The sequence below is a fragment of the Urocitellus parryii genome, chromosome 3 (assembly GCF_045843805.1).
Source record: "Urocitellus parryii isolate mUroPar1 chromosome 3, mUroPar1.hap1, whole genome shotgun sequence".
Classification (NCBI taxonomy): domain Eukaryota; kingdom Metazoa; phylum Chordata; class Mammalia; order Rodentia; family Sciuridae; genus Urocitellus; species Urocitellus parryii.
In genome coordinates, this window is record NC_135533.1 from 157415212 (window position 1) to 157433182 (window position 17971).

At 44.1% G+C, this 17971-nt stretch overlaps 1 protein-coding gene across 6 annotated transcripts in view; it reads left to right on the forward strand.

Moving 5' to 3' along the window:
• The window catches only part of Dgcr8 (DGCR8 microprocessor complex subunit), a 36128-nt gene continuing 18157 nt past the window's right edge, over window positions 1–17971 (forward strand). Inside the window, exons 1-10 of one of the 6 annotated variants that reach the window (XM_026401766.2) lie at window positions 1–129; window positions 519–690; window positions 5199–6198; window positions 6653–6812; window positions 11760–11902; window positions 12061–12343; window positions 13649–13846; window positions 14107–14208; window positions 14952–15050; window positions 16886–16968. In XM_026401766.2, the coding sequence (XP_026257551.1) occupies window positions 5479–6198; window positions 6653–6812; window positions 11760–11902; window positions 12061–12343; window positions 13649–13846; window positions 14107–14208; window positions 14952–15050; window positions 16886–16968 (1788 nt within the window). In that variant the 5' untranslated portion in view covers window positions 1–129; window positions 519–690; window positions 5199–5478. The other 5 variants (XM_026401768.2, XM_077796184.1, XM_026401769.2 and 2 more) reach the window with 5 other exon arrangements.

Below are 17971 nucleotides of genomic sequence, written 5' to 3' on the forward strand. Positions count from 1 at the left end.
GCGCGGCAGGCGGGTCCCGCAGACCGGAGGGTTTGGGTGGCCTTTTCAGATGGCGGCGGCGGCGGGGCGGTGAGGGTCTTTCTGCTGTGGTTGGGCTGCGGGCGGCTCCGGCAGGCCACCGCGCCGCAGGTAGGTGCGGGGCGCTAGGGGCGCCCCGCGTGTGGACGGGCGGGCGCTGCGGCCTGCGCGAGGGCGCGCCCTTCTGTCTCTCCCTCCTCCCCCCAGGCTGAGGCCTGGTGCCCGGGCTCGGGGCGGGGCGGAGGGCTCGAGGCGGGCTGGGCCCATAAAGAGACCCGGCCTTTGTGAAGCAACATGGCCGTGGGCAGCGGAGGTAGCCGAGAGCTCGCGGCGGGCGCCAAGACCGGGGCTAGAGCTGGGATACGGGGCCCGGGCCCAGGCGTCGCAGACTCTCCTTGTCTGTATGTCTGGGTAAAGAGCCTCCTTGTCTGGTGGCCCCAAAGCCGTATCATCGCCCTAAGGCGGGATCGATGTGGACTGGACCTTATCTGCTTTAACAGAGTTTGGGAAATCTGAGAAATCAAGTCTTCACCAAATGCTCTTGGATTATCATGTAGATAATCAGATCGTGGTTTTATTGTAACAATGAACGTGGTAGAAATAAATGGAAAGTGGCAACCTGTTGACAGCGGTATCTGTCAAGTATCATCCAGTGGACTTAGGTTGCTCATGGTAGGAATTTGATTTTGCCATTTTGCATGCCTGCATGTACCTTGTTACCTGATGCATAGCAGTTCCAACTAGTGCCGACGACTCTTGGAGAACAATTACTAGGCAAGGGTCCTTCATTTTTTGGCCACAGACTGGACTCCCAGTCGTGGGAGTGGCCCAGACCGTTTTTGCAAGGCTCTACTCACTGAAGGGAGTGAATGGCTAGTCTGGGATGCCAATTGAGTACCGCTTGTGAGTATAGGATGTGAGGCCCATTCGAGGATGACAAAAGGAATGGATGAGGTCATAATGCTTCTGGGTCGGGTGGGAGGCTGCAGCAGGAGAGGCATGAGTGGAGGGCTGCAACCACAGCAGGGACACTACAGCTAGTGCTTCCATGTCAGTCCACCAAGTGGACTCCAGGGAAAGGTGCTTTTCAAGTGTGTTGGGTTTACTTACAGCTGTGCAGGAGTTTAGGGATCCTGCTATGGGTCCGTTGCTGGCTCACAGTCCAGATTACAAGGCAAGGTTTGTGTCTGTGTGTTGAGTCTGCTCAGGTAGCAGTGAGGCCAGAGAGCCATTCTTAGAGCCCTGCATGGCCAGGCATGGTCTGGAGCACTTTCTAGGGGCGGTTTTATAGTCTCATGGTAATCTTGGGGTGGGAAATCTGATTTTGACTAGATTGCCTTTTGGACTTTTGTTGTTGCTTGCTCCTCCCATGTGATCTCATCCAGCCTCCTGGCTTTTTTTTTTTTTGGTACCAGGGATTGAACTCAGGGGGAATAGACGACTGAGCCACATCCCCAGCCCTATTTTCTATTTTATTTAGACGCAGGGTCTCAGTGAGTTGCTTAGCTCCTCACCATTGCTGAGGCTGGCTTTGAACTCACGATCCTCCTGTCTTAGCCTCCTGAGCCGCTGGGATTACCATGCGTGCCACCACACCTGGCCAGCCTCCTGGGTTTAATGCCAACTTTCCTTGACATCTTCCATGTCTCCATCTTCAGCCCTGTCCTCCTTTCTAGGTGCCTCTTCTTATTATCACATTACTTTAATGCCAAGTAGCTGTGTTCAAACCAAACTCCAGTCTTCATTAACATCGAAATGATCCTCCTCATACTTTCTTTTATTTTTCTTTCTTTTTTTCTTCTTTTTTTTTTTTTTTTTGGTACTGGGGATTGAACTCAGGGCACTCCACCACTCAGCCACATCTCCAGCCCTATTTTGTATTTTATTTAGAGACAGCGTCTTACTGAGTTGCTTAGCGCCTTGCTTTTGCTGAGGCTGGCTTTGAAATCTCGATCCTCCTTTCTCAGCCTCCCTAGCTGCTGGGATTACAGGCGTGGTGCCACCATGCCAGGCAAATGATCCTCCTCTAAAGGAGGAGGATCTTTTCTAAAGTCACCTTGATTCCTCTTTCTTATGCCTTCATATGTCCCAGAGGAGGCCTTCTGTGTCCAACAATGTGCCATTTCTCAGCACTTCAACTAAATGTCTTATTCAAATTTCCTAGTGGGTATCTTAATTCTTCTCTTTGTTCCCCACTGCCACCTACCTATAGTTTTTCTGGATACAGAGTGATTCTTTAAAACTATAAGATAGTATATAACGTGAGGCAGTACAAACTCAGACCAGATTGATTGGATGGCAGAGCAGCTGCACCATTTCCTAGCTGTGTGACCTTGAGTGAATTGTGTGTGTTTAACCTTTCTCTTCCAGTGCTATGTGAGTTGTAATGCATGAAGTGTTTAGAGCAGAGCCTGACTGAGGGCTGAATGCCACTGCTTATCTTGGATTATGTGATATCATTGTTTGGACCCTCCTATCCAGTGGCCCATATCTCAATATAAAAGCCATAGTCTTCCTGACCTGGCCTACTCTCACTCCCCATCAGTGCACTGCCCTAATTTGACCATACCACACCTGGTCCTTTGCTTTTCCTCCAGGTATCACCTGGAATGTCCCCTCTTTCCACCTCTGTTACCCCCTTAGCTTCCTTTCCCCTACTGTCAGGTGGATACTGGTTGTGAGGCTTTCTCTGATCACCCTTTTGGAAGCTGCCTCCAGTTCCCCAACACTTTTACTTTGTTTTAGCTTGTATACTTCTTAGCATGTGATGGGGTAGATGATTTTTTTAGTTGTTACTTGTCTTTCCTGATAAAATGTGAGCTCTGTGGGATGGGTTTTGTCTGTCTTGTCTTCATAGCATCTAGAATGGCATGTGTACTATATGGAAGACATTCAGCAAATACTTGTTGAGTGAATAGAGAAAATTTATAGAAGGAGAGTAAGGAGCTTACCATGACTGCCCACTGCTGATCTTTGGGGCTGGGCAGCTTTCTTGTTCCTCCAAGCTGTGTGCTTCTTCAAGGTCCCTTTCACTACCTATTATGACCTTTGTTTTGTGCTTGTATGCTGGCAGTCTTCCCCATCCTGTACCACCATTTATTTCCAACCCTCACCTCCCTTGATCTTCTTGCCTTTAGCTTTTTTTTTTTTTTTTTTTTGCCCACAAATCATGAATTGCCTCCCTAGATTCCCTGCACAATTGCCAGGTTCTGTGAGGTCCAGTCCTACCTTTTCATAATTCAGGGTCTGTAGCACCGAGCATGTTGACCTGTCCTCTACAGTGGTCTTTCTTGGTTGCCAGGAGACTGACCTTCTTGATATTCCTTGTGCCCATCTGGATGTAGGCTCCTTAGCAATTGCTGCTCTTCTCAGTCTATCTTTATCTTTGTGCCATACCTCTTGAATCCTAAGCAGTTTGATGGACACAACTTTGGGGAGGTATTGTGTTAAATTCCCATTGAATTCGGAAGTGTTAGAAAATCCTAGGATCTAGGAAATAAAATGACAGTGTTGTGGTCATTGCTCTTACAACTGTGTCCAGGCTCTAGGGACTTTGTCTCTTTTTGTGGTAGCATCTCCCTCGGTAGATGGTTAGTGAATATTTAGTTGAATTTAACGCAAATAAGACTCTTTGTGTTGTGTCCCTTTCAAAGTATAACTACCACACTCTATCCCTTCTTAATTGGATGATTTCTGTTGTCTCCTGTTCTTTCTGGAGTCTTTGGAATATGAGTTATGTTACATGCAACTGATTGAGCTGTCACCCATGGATGTGGCCATGTTTGTATATCTATACTGGTGTGCATGGCATGTGCATGCCTGTATGTTTCTGTGCATGCAAGGTGTAGGAATGTTAATGCATTTGAGTGTGTGTGTGTTTGCATGTGCTTCTGCTGATGGGCCTCTCTTCTTGTGGCTCTTGGTGTTTCTGCTTCCTCATGCTCCACCCCTGTCTTCTCTACCTCCTGTCATCCTTTTTTTATGGTGCTTCCTCTGTGGTGAAGCTTCCTAGAGTTACACTACAGTTACAGTCTTCCTTCTCTGGTACTTCCCCCCCTGTGATTTTGGCACTTACCTCCTTGCTAATGTGATCTGGCTTACTAGAGCTATTTGGGCCAGTCAGGACTCCAGAGCTGTGGCCTCAGCACCTGTCAGACAGGTCTGCCTGGAGCTTTCCTTCATCCTCTTCTCCAGATTCCTTCCTAGATCTGGAATGGAAAGGAGAAGCCTTCTTGTTATCTGTCCCTCTTGTTATCTATCCCCATTGGGTCACATACCGTCAGTTCTGACACTGTTCTTGATGTATCTAGATCTTCTTTTGTACTTTTGTCCTCTGGCCTGGAGGGCTGTCCTGGGCACAGCTGTTTATAATTAGCACAGCTGTGAATCTTTTTTCTGACTAGAGTCACTTCACCATTGGTGGCTCATTATTGCCCCCAGGATGGAGCCAGGCTTCAGGTGGCACCCAGGACTCTTTGTACCTTGGCTCCAGCTGTCTCCTACAACTCCCCAGAAATCCTAGCAGGCTCCCTTCCCAACAGCCACTCGCCCCTTTCCTCTACTGGGAACAGAACTATGCCGCCACCTCTGGTGACCTCAGCACGCTGCATCACTATCCTGTCCACGTGCCACGTTGTGGGCCCAGGAGAGGGGGTCCCTGGGTAGCAGAGCACCTGACCATACCTCTGAGGCCCTTAGTGCTGCAGAGTTGAACTGAGGGTCTCATGCTCACCCTTTGACTGACCCGGCCCTTGCAGGTGAGTGGATTGATGTCGCTCTGATGGCCTGAGGGAAGCCACACACTTTATGTGTGTTCCAGAAAGGGCGGCCTCCCACCGCATGCTTGATTATCTACCTAAATAGGATGAGTTAGTGGAACACTATGGTGAAGTTTACTGTAGTTTTTAAAATCCTTTTTGAGCCTTATTATATTATTTTTGTTCTTCTAAAGGAGGAATTAAAGTGGTCAATAAAAAATTTAATTATAATTTAAGAAATTATAATTTAGGTGCTGAAGGAAAATAGTGAAGTTAGTATGTTCTGATGTCTAAGAGGTTCTTATAGGCAGTATTATTTTAAGTACTTTACTATGCTGTTAATAGCGCTTGATTCTTAACTTGATACCAGGGAAGTGAAAGGTTTCTGTCATTTCGTGACGGTATTTTTAAATTTCTTTGCAGGTGGAAGAAGAAAGGTGCCACTTTGGCATGAAGACAGACTCACTTAGTCGTCAGTCTTTTAAGCTGAGTGCATTGTGATTTCCAATAATTGAGGCAGTGGTTCTAAAAGCTGTCTACATTAATGAAAAGAGCAATGTGGCCAGCTTGACTAAGCAGCCAGTGTGCACAGCGCGGGCAGGACGGCACTGGGTCTCGACGGACTTGTGCATGTTAGCTGTATAGATTTGTGTAAGGTGTTTTAAAACTTTGGTCTTTTAAAATAGTCTTAACTGCTTTTAATATGGAGACATATGAGAGTCCCTCTCCTCTCCCGCGTGAGCCCGCAGGAGAAGCTATGATGGAGAACCGAGCTTGCCCTTTCCAAGTGCTGCCCTGTGAACAGTCTCCACCACCTCCCCTGCAAACGTCCAGTGATGCAGAGGTAATGGACGTTGGCTCTGGTGGTGATGGACAGTCCGAACCCCCTGCTGAGGACCCATTCAACTTCTGCGGAGCTTCTCTTCTCTCCAAAGGATCCTTCTCTAAGGGCCGCCTCCTCATAGACCCGAACTGTAGTGGCCACAGCCCACGCACCGCCCGGCACGCACCTGCGGTCCGGAAGTTCTCCCCTGACCTTAAGTTGCTTAAGGATGTAAAGATTAGCGTGAGCTTTACCGAGAGCTGCAGGAGTAAGGACAGGAAGGTGCTGTACACAGGAGTGGAGCGCGACACTCGGACCGAATGTGGTCTGCTCCTTAGTCCTGTCAGTGGAGACATGCATGCTTGTCCCTTTGGCGGGAGTGTTGGTAATGGGGTAGGCATAGGGGGTGAGAGTGCGGATAAGAAGGATGAGGAGAATGAGCTGGATCAGGAAAAGAGAGTGGAGTATGCAGTGCTCGATGAGTTAGAAGATTTTACTGACAATTTGGAGCTAGATGAAGAAGGAGCAGGCGGGTTCACGGCTAAAGCAATCGTTCAAAGAGACAGAGTGGATGAAGAAGCCTTGAATTTCTCCTACGAGGTATGTTGGCGACCCCTCCTCTGGAGGGCTCTGAGCAAAACCCAAAGAGAGGTTTGGGAATAGCTGTATCTTTTGAAATCAGGAAAATGAAAAACAAAAACAGGAGCCAAACCCATGTGAGGTTTCTCAGCAGCACCTAAGAAAGATATAAGGAGTCTTGGTTTTTAAGTTTCTTCTTGAAAAGTTTGGCTGACATCTGCCCATGTATCCTCTTTCCAACCTGATTTGGCAGGTGCTGCTGAAAAGCTTCCTTGGCAGGGTATTCACCTGGACCAGGCGTGTTGGTTTCACTTGTTTTATCCTGTTTGTTTTTCAGATGATCATGTACTATCAGGGCACACCTCGGCCCCCTTGAGCGCTGTTGCTCTATGTCTGTCCTAATATTGTTAAGCTTCCCTGTGGTGCAGGAGAACAGGCACTAGGGACTGTGAGATCTGAACACCTTGTTTTGCAGGATGACTTTGACAATGATGTGGATGCTTTGCTGGAAGAAGGCCTTTGTGCTCCCAAGAAGAGGCGAATGGAGGAAAAATATGGAGGAGACAGTGATCATCCATCTGATGGAGAAACAAGTGTGCAGCCCATGATGACCAAGATTAAAACAGTGCTGAAAAGTAAGTTTGTGGGTCACAAAGTAGTGTTTTCAGGCATTAGAAGTACCATTGTTTCCTTCACAAAAAATGTTTGAAGAGCCCTCTGATACCAGGCATCAATCTGGGTAGAGACATGTGTTTGAGTATAGCAGTCATGTCTGATGAAAGGAAAACAGATTAGACATAAGGACTCACCCTTTGCACAACCCAGGTACAGATTCTGTTGTTAAGTGTTTTGGAAATTATAGAGCCTTAGACATTGTGCAGAGGAGGGAGCATCAGTGTGTGCTGGGAGACAAGAAAACTGGCAGCCAAAGGATGTGGAAGCCCAGTGATGGGTATTCAGCAAGGTGGCAGGCAATGGTTATGGTTCAAGCTTTGTGTCAGGTTATGTGGGAAACCACTGAAGGTAGGCCATTGTTACCTAATTTCTATTTAAAAGCATGACTCCTGGGCTGGGGATGTGGCTCAGGCGGTAGCGCGCCCGTCTGGCATGCGTGCGGCCCGGGTTCGATCCTCAGCACCACATACCAACAAAGATGTTGTGTCCACCGAGAACTAGAAAATAAATATTAAAAAAAAAAAAATTCTCTCTCTCTCCCCTCTCTCATTCTCTCTTTAAAAAAAAAAAAAAAAAAAAAGCATGATTCCTAGGGCCTCAGCATAGCATGTGTACTTTAGGTGGGAAAGGTAGAATTTCCTTGGAGAGATGTGGTAGTGTTTTGTATGAGCATGCAGTGGGTCTTGCACTTGGATTTGAGGATCATTAATACGAGAACAGTTGAGAGGTACCCAGAATTGTGCTGTGAGGCTCTGTCATTAAAGTGGGGCAGGTGTGGGATGAGTTGGGATTGGTTTCAGTCTGCACTTGCCTAGAGGCACCTGTGATTGTCCTGGTAGAGATGTTGGGCTCAGAAGAAGGGCTAAAGAGATACATGAGTACTCAGGCACATGGATGAGACCCTGGGTGCAGAAGGTGATGAGTGAATGGGATGGAAAATAAGAAGTAGGTGGCATGTGACTGCCCTCCTTGGATCACTTAGGGGACAAGTCAGCAGATACCTTTTGTTTGGTGGTAGATGAGTAGAAGGAATGTCAGGATGGGTAATTGCAGATGTAATGAACATGAGGCTGCAGCTTCTAGAGGAGATGTGGGGCAGGGTGTGATGATTTTGGAAGGTTGGCATCGTGTTCTTCCTATAGTTTCAGCAGGCTTACTCTGAGCATTTAAACCTAAGTCCATTTTGTGCAACCCATAGTCAGCAGTAGACCTGGTCTGCCTAACTGCCTAGCAAGAGCCATGGCAGGGACCTCAATCCTTACAGCTGTTGTGAGGTCTTCAGCTATCTGGGCTGGTTATGACTACTCATTGTCATAGATGAGTGGCCAGAAACCTGTGTTATGTATTATTCTTGGCTTGTTTGCTTCTCCAGATTTAGCCCAAAGATAGTATGAGGAAACTCCACCATGACCCAAACCCTGGGAAGAAGGGACCATAGGGTGTACTCTGACCTACAGAGCACTCTTCTGAGCCATGTCTAATAGTGACCTATGTGTTAGGTATAGGCCCTAGGGTCAGGTCCGCCAGGTTGGGAGACTACATTTCCCTGAGAGTCATTGATACTTTTTTCTTTTAAAAAATGTTTGTTTATTTACTTGGTACCAGGGATTGAACCTAGGAGCACTACTGAGCCACATTCCCAGCCCGTTTTTTTATTATTTTTGAGACAGGGTCTTGCTAAGTAGCTGAGGGCTTCCTTAAGTTGTTGAGGCTGGCTTTGAACTTGTGATTCTCCTTCCTCAGCCTCCTGAACTGCTGAGATTATAAGTATGGGCCACCATGCCTAGCTGTTATTTTTTCCATAATATATATATAGTGTTTAGATTTCATCTGCATTTTTTTCTTTAGTTTCTAAATTTTATTTTGTTTTAAATACCAGCAAAAACATTGCTTTATAGGGAGGTTTGAGGCAAGAGGATCACAAATTCAAGCCCAGCCTGGGCAACTTAGCAAGACTTTGTCTCAAAACTTAAAAAAGGGCTGGGGATGTAGCTTGGTGATAGAGTTTTGTTTTTTTTTTAAATTTAAATATAATTTTTTTAGTTGTTATGGCTGAGGATTGAATCCAGTGCCTCACACATCCTAGGCAAGCACTCCTCCACTGAGCTACATCCTCAGCCCCAGTGGTAGAGTTCTTGCCTAGCATGTGAGGCTCTGGGGAGCCCTAGCATTCACACATTTAAAAAAAAAAAATTCTGAAACTTTTTGCTTTATTTTTTATTTATTTATTTTTTAGTTGTAGATGAACACAATACCTTTTCATTTATTTTTATGTGGTGCTGAGGATCAAACCCAGTACCTCACATATGCTAGGCAAATGCTCTACCACTGAGACACAACCGTAGCCCAAAACTTTTTTCTTATGGCCTATAAAGCAAAGAAGGGGTTGGGAGTAGTGTCTTAAAACCAATATAGAGCTGGTTGTGGTAGCACATGCCTGGCATCCCAGTGGCTTGGGAGGATTGCAAGTTCAAAGTCAGCTTCAGCAGCTAAATGAGGCTCTAAACAACTTAGAATTGTCTCAAAATAAAAAAATAAGGATGTGAGGGTGATCTGGCTGCAACATCTGTTACCCCATTGATTGCCAGGGTTGATTTGACTGATCTGGCTGTTAGGTGGGTGCTCCCTTCCTCCCTCACTACTCTATGTGCATCTCTCCTGAAGCTGCATGCTTGGTTGTAGGGGATGACTTTCCCTGATAGAGGAGGAATGTTCTTGTCAAGGGTATACAAGTAGCTGCGCTCTCCTGCAGCTACTAGAATCTCCAAACAAGCTCTCAAAATAAAAAATAAAAAGGGCTGAGGGTTTTGCTCTGGGTTCAATTTCTGCTACCAAAAACAAAAACAAAACAAATAAAACCCCACCAATATAAAATTTTTTAAATTAATTTTTATTTATATATGACAGCAGAATGCATTATAATTGTTATTACACAAATAGAGCACAATTTTTCATATTTCTGGTTGTATACAAAGTATATTCACACCAATTTGTGTCTTTATACATGTACTTTGGATAATAATGTCCATCACATTCCACTATCATATCTCACCCCATACTTGCTCCCTTCCCTCCTACCCCTTTGCCCTATCTAGAGTTCCTCTATTCCTCCCACGCTCCCTCTCCCTACCCCACTATGAATCAGCCTCTTATATCAGAGAAAACATTTGGCATTTGTTTTTTTTGGGATTGGCTACTTTCACTTTGCATTATTTTCTCTAACTCCATTTACCTGCAAATGCCATGATTTTATTCTCTTTTATTGCTGAGTAATATTCCATTGTGTATATATGCCACATTTTTTTTTTTTTTTATCCATTCGTCTGTTGAAGGGCATCTAGGTTGGTTCCACAGTTTAGCTATTGTGAATAGTGCTGCTATAAACATTGATTTGGTTGTGTCCCTATAGTATGCTGTTTTAAGTCCTTTGAGTATAGACCGAGGAGAGGGATAGCTGGGTCAAATGGTGGTTCCATTTCTGATTGTCCAGTTGCTTTCCATATTGGCTACACCAATTTGCAGCCCCACCAGCAGTGTATGAGTGTGTGTTTTTCCCCAAATCCTCTTCAACACTCATTGTTATTTGTATTCATAATGGCTGCCATTCTGACTGGAATGAGATGATTTGCATTTCTCTAATTGCTATTGAGGATGAACATTTTTTCATATATTTGTTGATTGATTGTATATCACCTTCTGAGAATTGTCTGTTCGGGTCCTTTGCCCATTTATTGATTGGGTTATTTGTTTTTTTGGTGCTTAGCTTTTTGAGTTTTTTATATACCCTGGAGTTTAGTGCTCTATCTGATGTGTGAGGGGTAAAAATTTGCTCCCAAGATATAGGCTCTCTGTTCATCTTACAGAATGTTTCTTTTGCTGAGTAGAAACTTTTTAGTTTGAGTCCATCCCATTTATTGATTCTTGATTTTAATTCTTGTCCTAATTGAGTCTTATTAAGGAAGTTGGTGCCTAATCCCACATGGTGGAGATTAGGGCCTACTTTTTCTTCTATTAGATGCAGGGTCTCTGGTTTTGCTCCTAGGTCCTTGATCCATTTTGAGTTGAGTTTTGTACATGGTGAGAGATAGGGGTTTAATTTCATTTTGTTGCATATGGATTTCCAGTTTTCCCAGCACCATTTATTGAAGAAGCTATCTTTTTCTCTAATGCATATTTTTGGCGCCTTTGTCTAATATAAGATAATTGTAATTTTGTGGGTTAGTCTCTGTCCTCTATTCTGTACCATTGGTCTACCAATCTGTTTTGGTGCTAATTCCATGCTGTTTTTGTTACTATTTCTCTGTAGTATACTTAAGGTCTGGTATAGTGATGCCACATGCTTCACTCTTCCTGCTAAGGATTGCTTTAGCTATTCTGGGTCTCTTTATTTTTCCAGATGAATTTCATGATTGCTTTTTCTGTTTCTATGGGGAATGTCATTGAGATTTTGATTGGAATTGCATTAAATCTGTATAGTGTCCAATATAAAATTTATTAATTTAAAGTAGTGTTTTATAATGACATGTCACCTGGTCACTAGGAATACTGGTTGACAGATAATGCCATTTATTAGCAAAGCATACCTGACCCCTGGGTTGCCATTTTTGATCAGGCAGGAAAGAAATACAGTGTTCACCAGAAGTGGAGACGAGAGCTGAGGCTAGAACTCCTATCTTGCACAGTCTTATTCCAGGCTCCTCATGCACTAATTCTTCATGTATAAGTTCCTACCTTACACCAAATGCTGTCTTAGAATTAGCAGGGAGCAAGACATAGGAACTTAGATTCTCTGGAAAGACCCAGATATACAAATACACAAACATAGAAAGTTTGATGTGCAGGAGGCTCCATGGTGACAGTACTAAGTGTTTAAAAATAATTGCAATATGTTCTCATCTTTCATGCAGGTCGTGGCCGCCCACCTACAGAGCCGCTGCCCGACGGCTGGATTATGACTTTTCATAACTCTGGAGTCCCCGTGTATCTGCACAGAGAGTCTCGGGTGGTCACCTGGTCCAGGCCCTATTTCTTGGGAACAGGAAGCATACGGGTAGGGGAGGCATCAGTTGTGAATTAAGGGTGTTTGTATGACTGAAATGTGCCTGTCTATAATGTTTTGTACTGAAGCCAAATGGAGGCTGGTGAAAGGCATCAGGTTTTCAGACTTTGAGTTGTTCTTGTAACCTCTTGCAAATTCCCTGTCCACAGAAACATGACCCTCCTCTGAGTAGCATTCCCTGTCTGCATTATAAGAAAATGAAGGACAATGAGGAACGGGAGCAGAGCAGTGAACTCACCCCCAGTGGGGAGGTGTCCCCTATCAAGCCCCTGAGCCGATCTACAGAACTGGAGTTCTCCCTGGAAGAGCCTGACCCCATGGGCGCAGACTCCGGGCCACCAGATGAGAAGGACCCGCTAGGGGCTGAGGCAGCCCCTGGGGCCCTGGGGCAGGTGAAGGCCAAAGTTGAGGTGTGCAAAGATGAGTCAGTTGGTAAGTTTTCCTAGGGCATTTTCTTCCTTCCTTTCCACTTAGAATCCATCTGCAGGGGTGCTTCTACATCCCACCCCTACCCAGAGATCTTATTTCTCCCACCAAAAGCCATCGTTTCTTGTTCCTAGTTGCATCTGTGTGTGTGTCTGCTCCAACATGACTGGAAAGGCCTGTCTCCCTGCTTTTGAGAGAACCTGCCTGAGTGTGGCATTGACAAGTTCCTGTGCTCAGGCTTTTCAGAATCTATATGATTGAAGCTGCCATACAGGATGAGCAGCCCTTTTCTCCTGGTTACTTATATGATCTTTCCTGAACTCTTAGTTTTTTGGTAGAATGTGCTCTTGTGGTGGTGTTTGAATTTATCCTTATGATCTCAGAATGGACCTTCAGTCCATACTCTTCAATCCATATGTTTCTTAAATTTTGCAGTTGCTTATTAGATACTTTTTGGTGTTTTCTAGTCTCTCCTCCACATCTTTTAGTTTAGTTCTGTCCCCTCAAGTAATAGACTTCTCTTTAGGGTAGCACATCTCTTTCAGCCTATCTGCTGAATCACTTCAAAGAGGACTTTGTTTTCAGCTTCTCCGTGTATTGCTGTACTGCCTATGCTATAACTCAGTTGAGTGTGAGGTGCCCTGGAAGAGGTGTGGGGAGGAGAAAACTGTTGCTGAGGTAGGGGAAGTGGACTGGGAAGAGTTCAAGTACAAAGGTCCAAAGGAAGGGAGCTGTCTGGATGTGTTAGTGATTGCAGAAGTGGGAGGATGGAAGGGAAGAGAGTGACAAGGTCAGAGTGGTACTGGGAAGCTGCTATTGGAAGTCAGATACTTTTCTTTTTCTTTCTTTTCTTTTTTTGAGGTGCTAGCAATCAAAAAGGGCCTTGTACATGCTAGACCATGTATAAGGTGTACATGCTTGTACACCAACTGAGTTATATCCCAGCCTCAGGTACTTATTTTGATAAAGGGAGAGAGAGATCTGAAGATTATGTCATTTTGTTTTTTCTTTCTTTTAAGCTTTTTTTTTTTTTCTCATTTTTCACGTTCTTGTTTTTGCTGCAAATAAGATAAAAGGATATCCCAGGAATCTAACCACATGGGACCTGCCAGAATAATTTGAATTGGTAGAGGGAAGAGGCTTGATTTCTTACTTTCTTTACGCTTTGAAAGGGACAGGGAAAGGGAAAGAGAAATGGGTATTGTGTGGTCCAGGCTTATTTGACGAGTAGCCTTTCATTATCTTGTATACAAAGGGAACATGACTCCTGCTTTCAAAGTTTTGTTGGATTCTCTGGTAAATCTTGCACAGATCTGGAGGAATTTCGAAACTACCTGGAGAAGCGTTTTGACTTTGAGCAAGTTACTGTGAAAAAATTTAGGACCTGGGCTGAGCGACGACAGTTCAACCGTGAGATGAAGCGGAAGCAGGCTGAGTCTGAGAGGCCAATCCTACCAGCCAATCAGAAACTCATCACTTTATCCGTGCAGGATGCACCTACAAAGAAAGGTGAATTGGGCTTATAAATGTCAACATCAGCACACATAGTATGTTTGTTTGTTTTAATTCCATTTGTTTAGTGTGTGTACTTTGTGAGTGAATTGCACTTAATTTAGAGCTTATGTTTATCCTATGAATGCAGAGGTCTGCCACATTCACGGTGGTGAGCCCCTAATGAATGATTCAGTAATACAGATGGTGCCAGCTCCCTGAGTACTAGCTTGTGGTATCTCCTCACGCTGTTGCTGAGATGGTCCTTCTTGTCACAGAGTTTGTTATTAACCCCAACGGGAAATCCGAGGTCTGCATCCTTCACGAGTACATGCAGCGTGTCCTCAAAGTTCGCCCTGTTTATAATTTCTTTGAATGTGGTAAGTTTGACTTTCTCCATTTCATTCCTAAAGAATATTTAAAGAATAAATGTCAACATCACTTTGGTATGGGCTAGGGAGGTGGCAGCTGAGTATTTGGAATGGAAGTACAAAGGAAAGTCAAAGAAGTGTATTGCAAATAGGTACTTTGTTTTCACAGAGATGAGGGTGAATGACTCTGTTTCCTTTCTCTAGTTCTTCCCATTTGCCTTGCTGTCTCTTGACCTTGTATTGTCTCAGAGCCTTGTGAGGAAGGCGTCTCTACTGTGCCTTGGGTCCTTTCCTGTTCCTGATACCCCTAGTGGATGAATAGACCTTAGATTGCCACATCCCACCAGCTATCTTGCATGATATCTTCCTCACATTTTTATGTGAATTAGCCTGTCTTTGGAAGTCAAAGCCTGGTTGTTTCTCTAGTTCACTGCATCCTGTGATTCCCCACTCCTAACAGTCCTGTGTTCCATCTTTCAGAGGCTTTATCCGTATTCCAGGAGGCTCTGCCTCTAGCTCCTGCTTCCCCTTTGACTCAGTCTCTCATGGTTCTCCATTTCTGTCAATTTTCCCATTTGTGCTGTCTGTTCCTGACCATCTCATTCCTGTCTTTACACTTTAGGGATTCTGTGGTCTTTGCAGATGAGCTGACTTGCTCTCTGCAGAGATGGCTGTCAATGTGGGCAGATTGTGTGTGTACATACTTTATGTCTTGGCAAGTGTGTTTTAAAACAAGTAATTTTAACTTTAAGAGAACCCAAGTGAACCTTTTGGTGCCTCGGTGACCATTGATGGTGTGACTTATGGATCTGGAACTGCAAGCAGCAAAAAACTTGCGAAGAATAAAGCTGGTAATGTGTTTACTTCAGTGTCCTGGAGACATATGATGCCTGCTGGGTTTGCCTTCACCTTATTAAGGGAGGGGTGTTAAGGGAGGGGCTGAGCAGTGGCAACAGGTGTGGGTGTGTGGGTGGGGCACATTGACATTATTTATGTAATCATCTACTTGATTTTTAATATTATATGTTCATTGGAGTAGACTCAAATAGGGTAAAGTATGAAACTTGAAAGTAGAACAGAAACTCCCTCTCTGCTAAATGACAGGTGGGCCAGTGTCTTCTGTGCTTGCCCTGTCCATGCACTGGTTAGAGTATACTTTAGAGCCAACTGGGCCATGCTGGGTGCATATTGTAGAACAAATTTGTTTTGAAACTGAGCAAAATGTGGGCATGTCAGTAAAGAGAAGAGGCGGATCAGCATGCTGCCACTATTCTCAAGTGGTTTTTACATTTTTGGGCCTATTTCCTGAGTTTTTTAGACACTACAGTAGGGAGTAAGTGCTCATTACACACAGCTTATCTTATCTCCTGGAAAACTGGTGTTTACTAGTTCAAATCCATTGCTGTTTTGTACCATGTCCTTCCTATTCACTTCTATTACTGGCCCTCATAGTAATTGGCATTCTTTTACTAAAGCCATTTTGCTTAATATTGTTTTATTTGGCCTCCTCTATGGAAGGTACACATAGCAGAATAATGTTGGTTGTCCTTCCCAGCCCTTAAATCCACAGGTGTATTCTTGAGGTTTCTCCCATTTTTATGTTGTCTCCCAGAGCAGGTCTGCCCTGTGCAGAGCAGAAAGTGTGTACAGTTTCACTGGATTTCGGGGCAGTGAAAATCTTTTCTGCTTCTAGAACTCAAGAGTGTCCCTCTGTGTTGCTTTTTTGTGGTGGTGAATGCTGAGAACAATGGGAAACCTTTCTGCATTGTGTTTACTGTCTGTTATTTCCTCTGCATGGCTGATCCAAGGCTTACACTGTCCACTTCAGTCACCAGGAAGGCCTACTGACAGTGTTAGAGAGATTCTACCTAAAACTGGTTTTACCAAGGTTTTGAGCATATAATCTACAAATGGGGCCTGGTGTAGGGTGGAAATATTCTGGGGTATGGTCTGGGCTGTCCCCTTGGCAGTGTCACTGTTTGCTGCCCAAGTGCTGGTATTTGCTTCCTCCACCCAGACTCTAGTTCTAGACATCTGCATTGGAATGTCTTTTTTACTTATTTATTTTGCTGCGCTGTCTTGCTGGCAATTGAACTTTGGCTGGGTCAGACTGAACCATCAGCACATGGGCTGTTATACTTACTTCTCCTAGCCAGTGGTGGGTAGCAGCCCTGTTCATGTGGGTGTCTCCCCTTGCTCTGCCCTATATATATTCTCTCCAGAATGTACCTCAGATCTAATTGCCTTTCCTTGCCCATGGCAGCCACTGCCCTGAACCCTGTTCTGGATACCTGCAGTAGCCTGCTATCAGGCCTCTCTGTTGGCCCTCTCAAAGTTATTTTTTCACACATCACCAATGCAGTTCTAAAACACATTCGAACTCCTCTTTTGCCTGTGATGAGAACTTCATGGTAAAAGTATACACACTTGGTATGGCTTGTGAAGCTTCTTGTAGCCTGTCCCATTATTGCCCTTCCTTAGGATGTGCTTTTTTTCTTATCCTATCCTGACCCTGCCTCTAAAATGCTTCCCCAGGGCTCTTGCTTACACCTCTGAGCTGTGGAGATGGGAACTAGCACAGGGCTCACTCTATAGGCCAGGCAGTGTACCTGGCTTCCCTTTTAGCTAGAGCCCCAGAAAGAGGGCTGTGTTTACTCTCTCACCCTTGGGCTTTTTCTTTTTATAGCCCGAGCCACACTGGAAATTCTTATTCCTGATTTTGTTAAACAGACCTCTGAGGAGAAGCCAAAAGACAGTGAAGAACTGGAGGTGAGTTCTTATGGTCCTGCTCTGTTTAGAGTTATGGCTGCAATGTAGCCACCTGACCTATTGACCTGATCTGAGGCTTGCCCACAGGCCGTGCCCATGTCCTCTGTGCCCTGATTTAGTCATCCAGCCTCCAGGTTATTGTTCATACTTCATAAAAGAGAAAACTTGCTTGTCTTTTGTGCAATCAGGGAAAAAACTGTCCTTTTTTGTTGGAGATTTTTGTTCCTTTGTTTTGCCACATTGAGTGTACACTATAAATGTAGATCTGTGGTGGGAATGAACCTTTGAGGTAGAATCTATAAGATTTTGATTGTTCTTTATGTTTTAAGAACCGTTTAAATCTAGTTGTAAACTTTTTAAGGTGAATATGATTTTATGGTTATTTTTAGCAAGGACTTTTCAAATTCTGAAGGATAGATTCTTTTTTTTATGACAGCTTTATTGAGATAATATATATACACTATAAAATTTTACCTTTCTTAAAAAAACATTTATTTTTTAATTGTAGTTGGACACAATACCTTTATTTTATTTATTTTTATGTAGTGCTAAGGATTGAACCCAGGGCCTCACACATGCTATGCGAGTGCTCTACTGCTGAGCCACAACCCTAGCTCTATATTTACCTTTTAAAAACTACAACTCAGTGGATTTTTGTATTTTCAGTGTTGGACCACCATCACAACTGTTTAATTTTAGAATATTTTTATCACTCAAAAGAAACTCAAAACCTATTAGCAAGTCACTCCCAGTTCTTGTTTTTCAGCCCCTGACAACCACTAATTTGCTTTCTGATCTTGTAATTTTCTAGTTTCAGATATTTCATGTAAATAGAATCTTATCATATGTAGTCTTTTGTGACTGGTTTCCTTCACTAGTATGCTGTATTGTTAGCTGTAGGTTATCAGAATGAGGATGCTTCCTTTTATTTCTGGTTGTGCTGAATTTTTAAATTATTTTGAGACAAAATCTCACTATGTTGTCCAGGTTGGACTTGGACTCC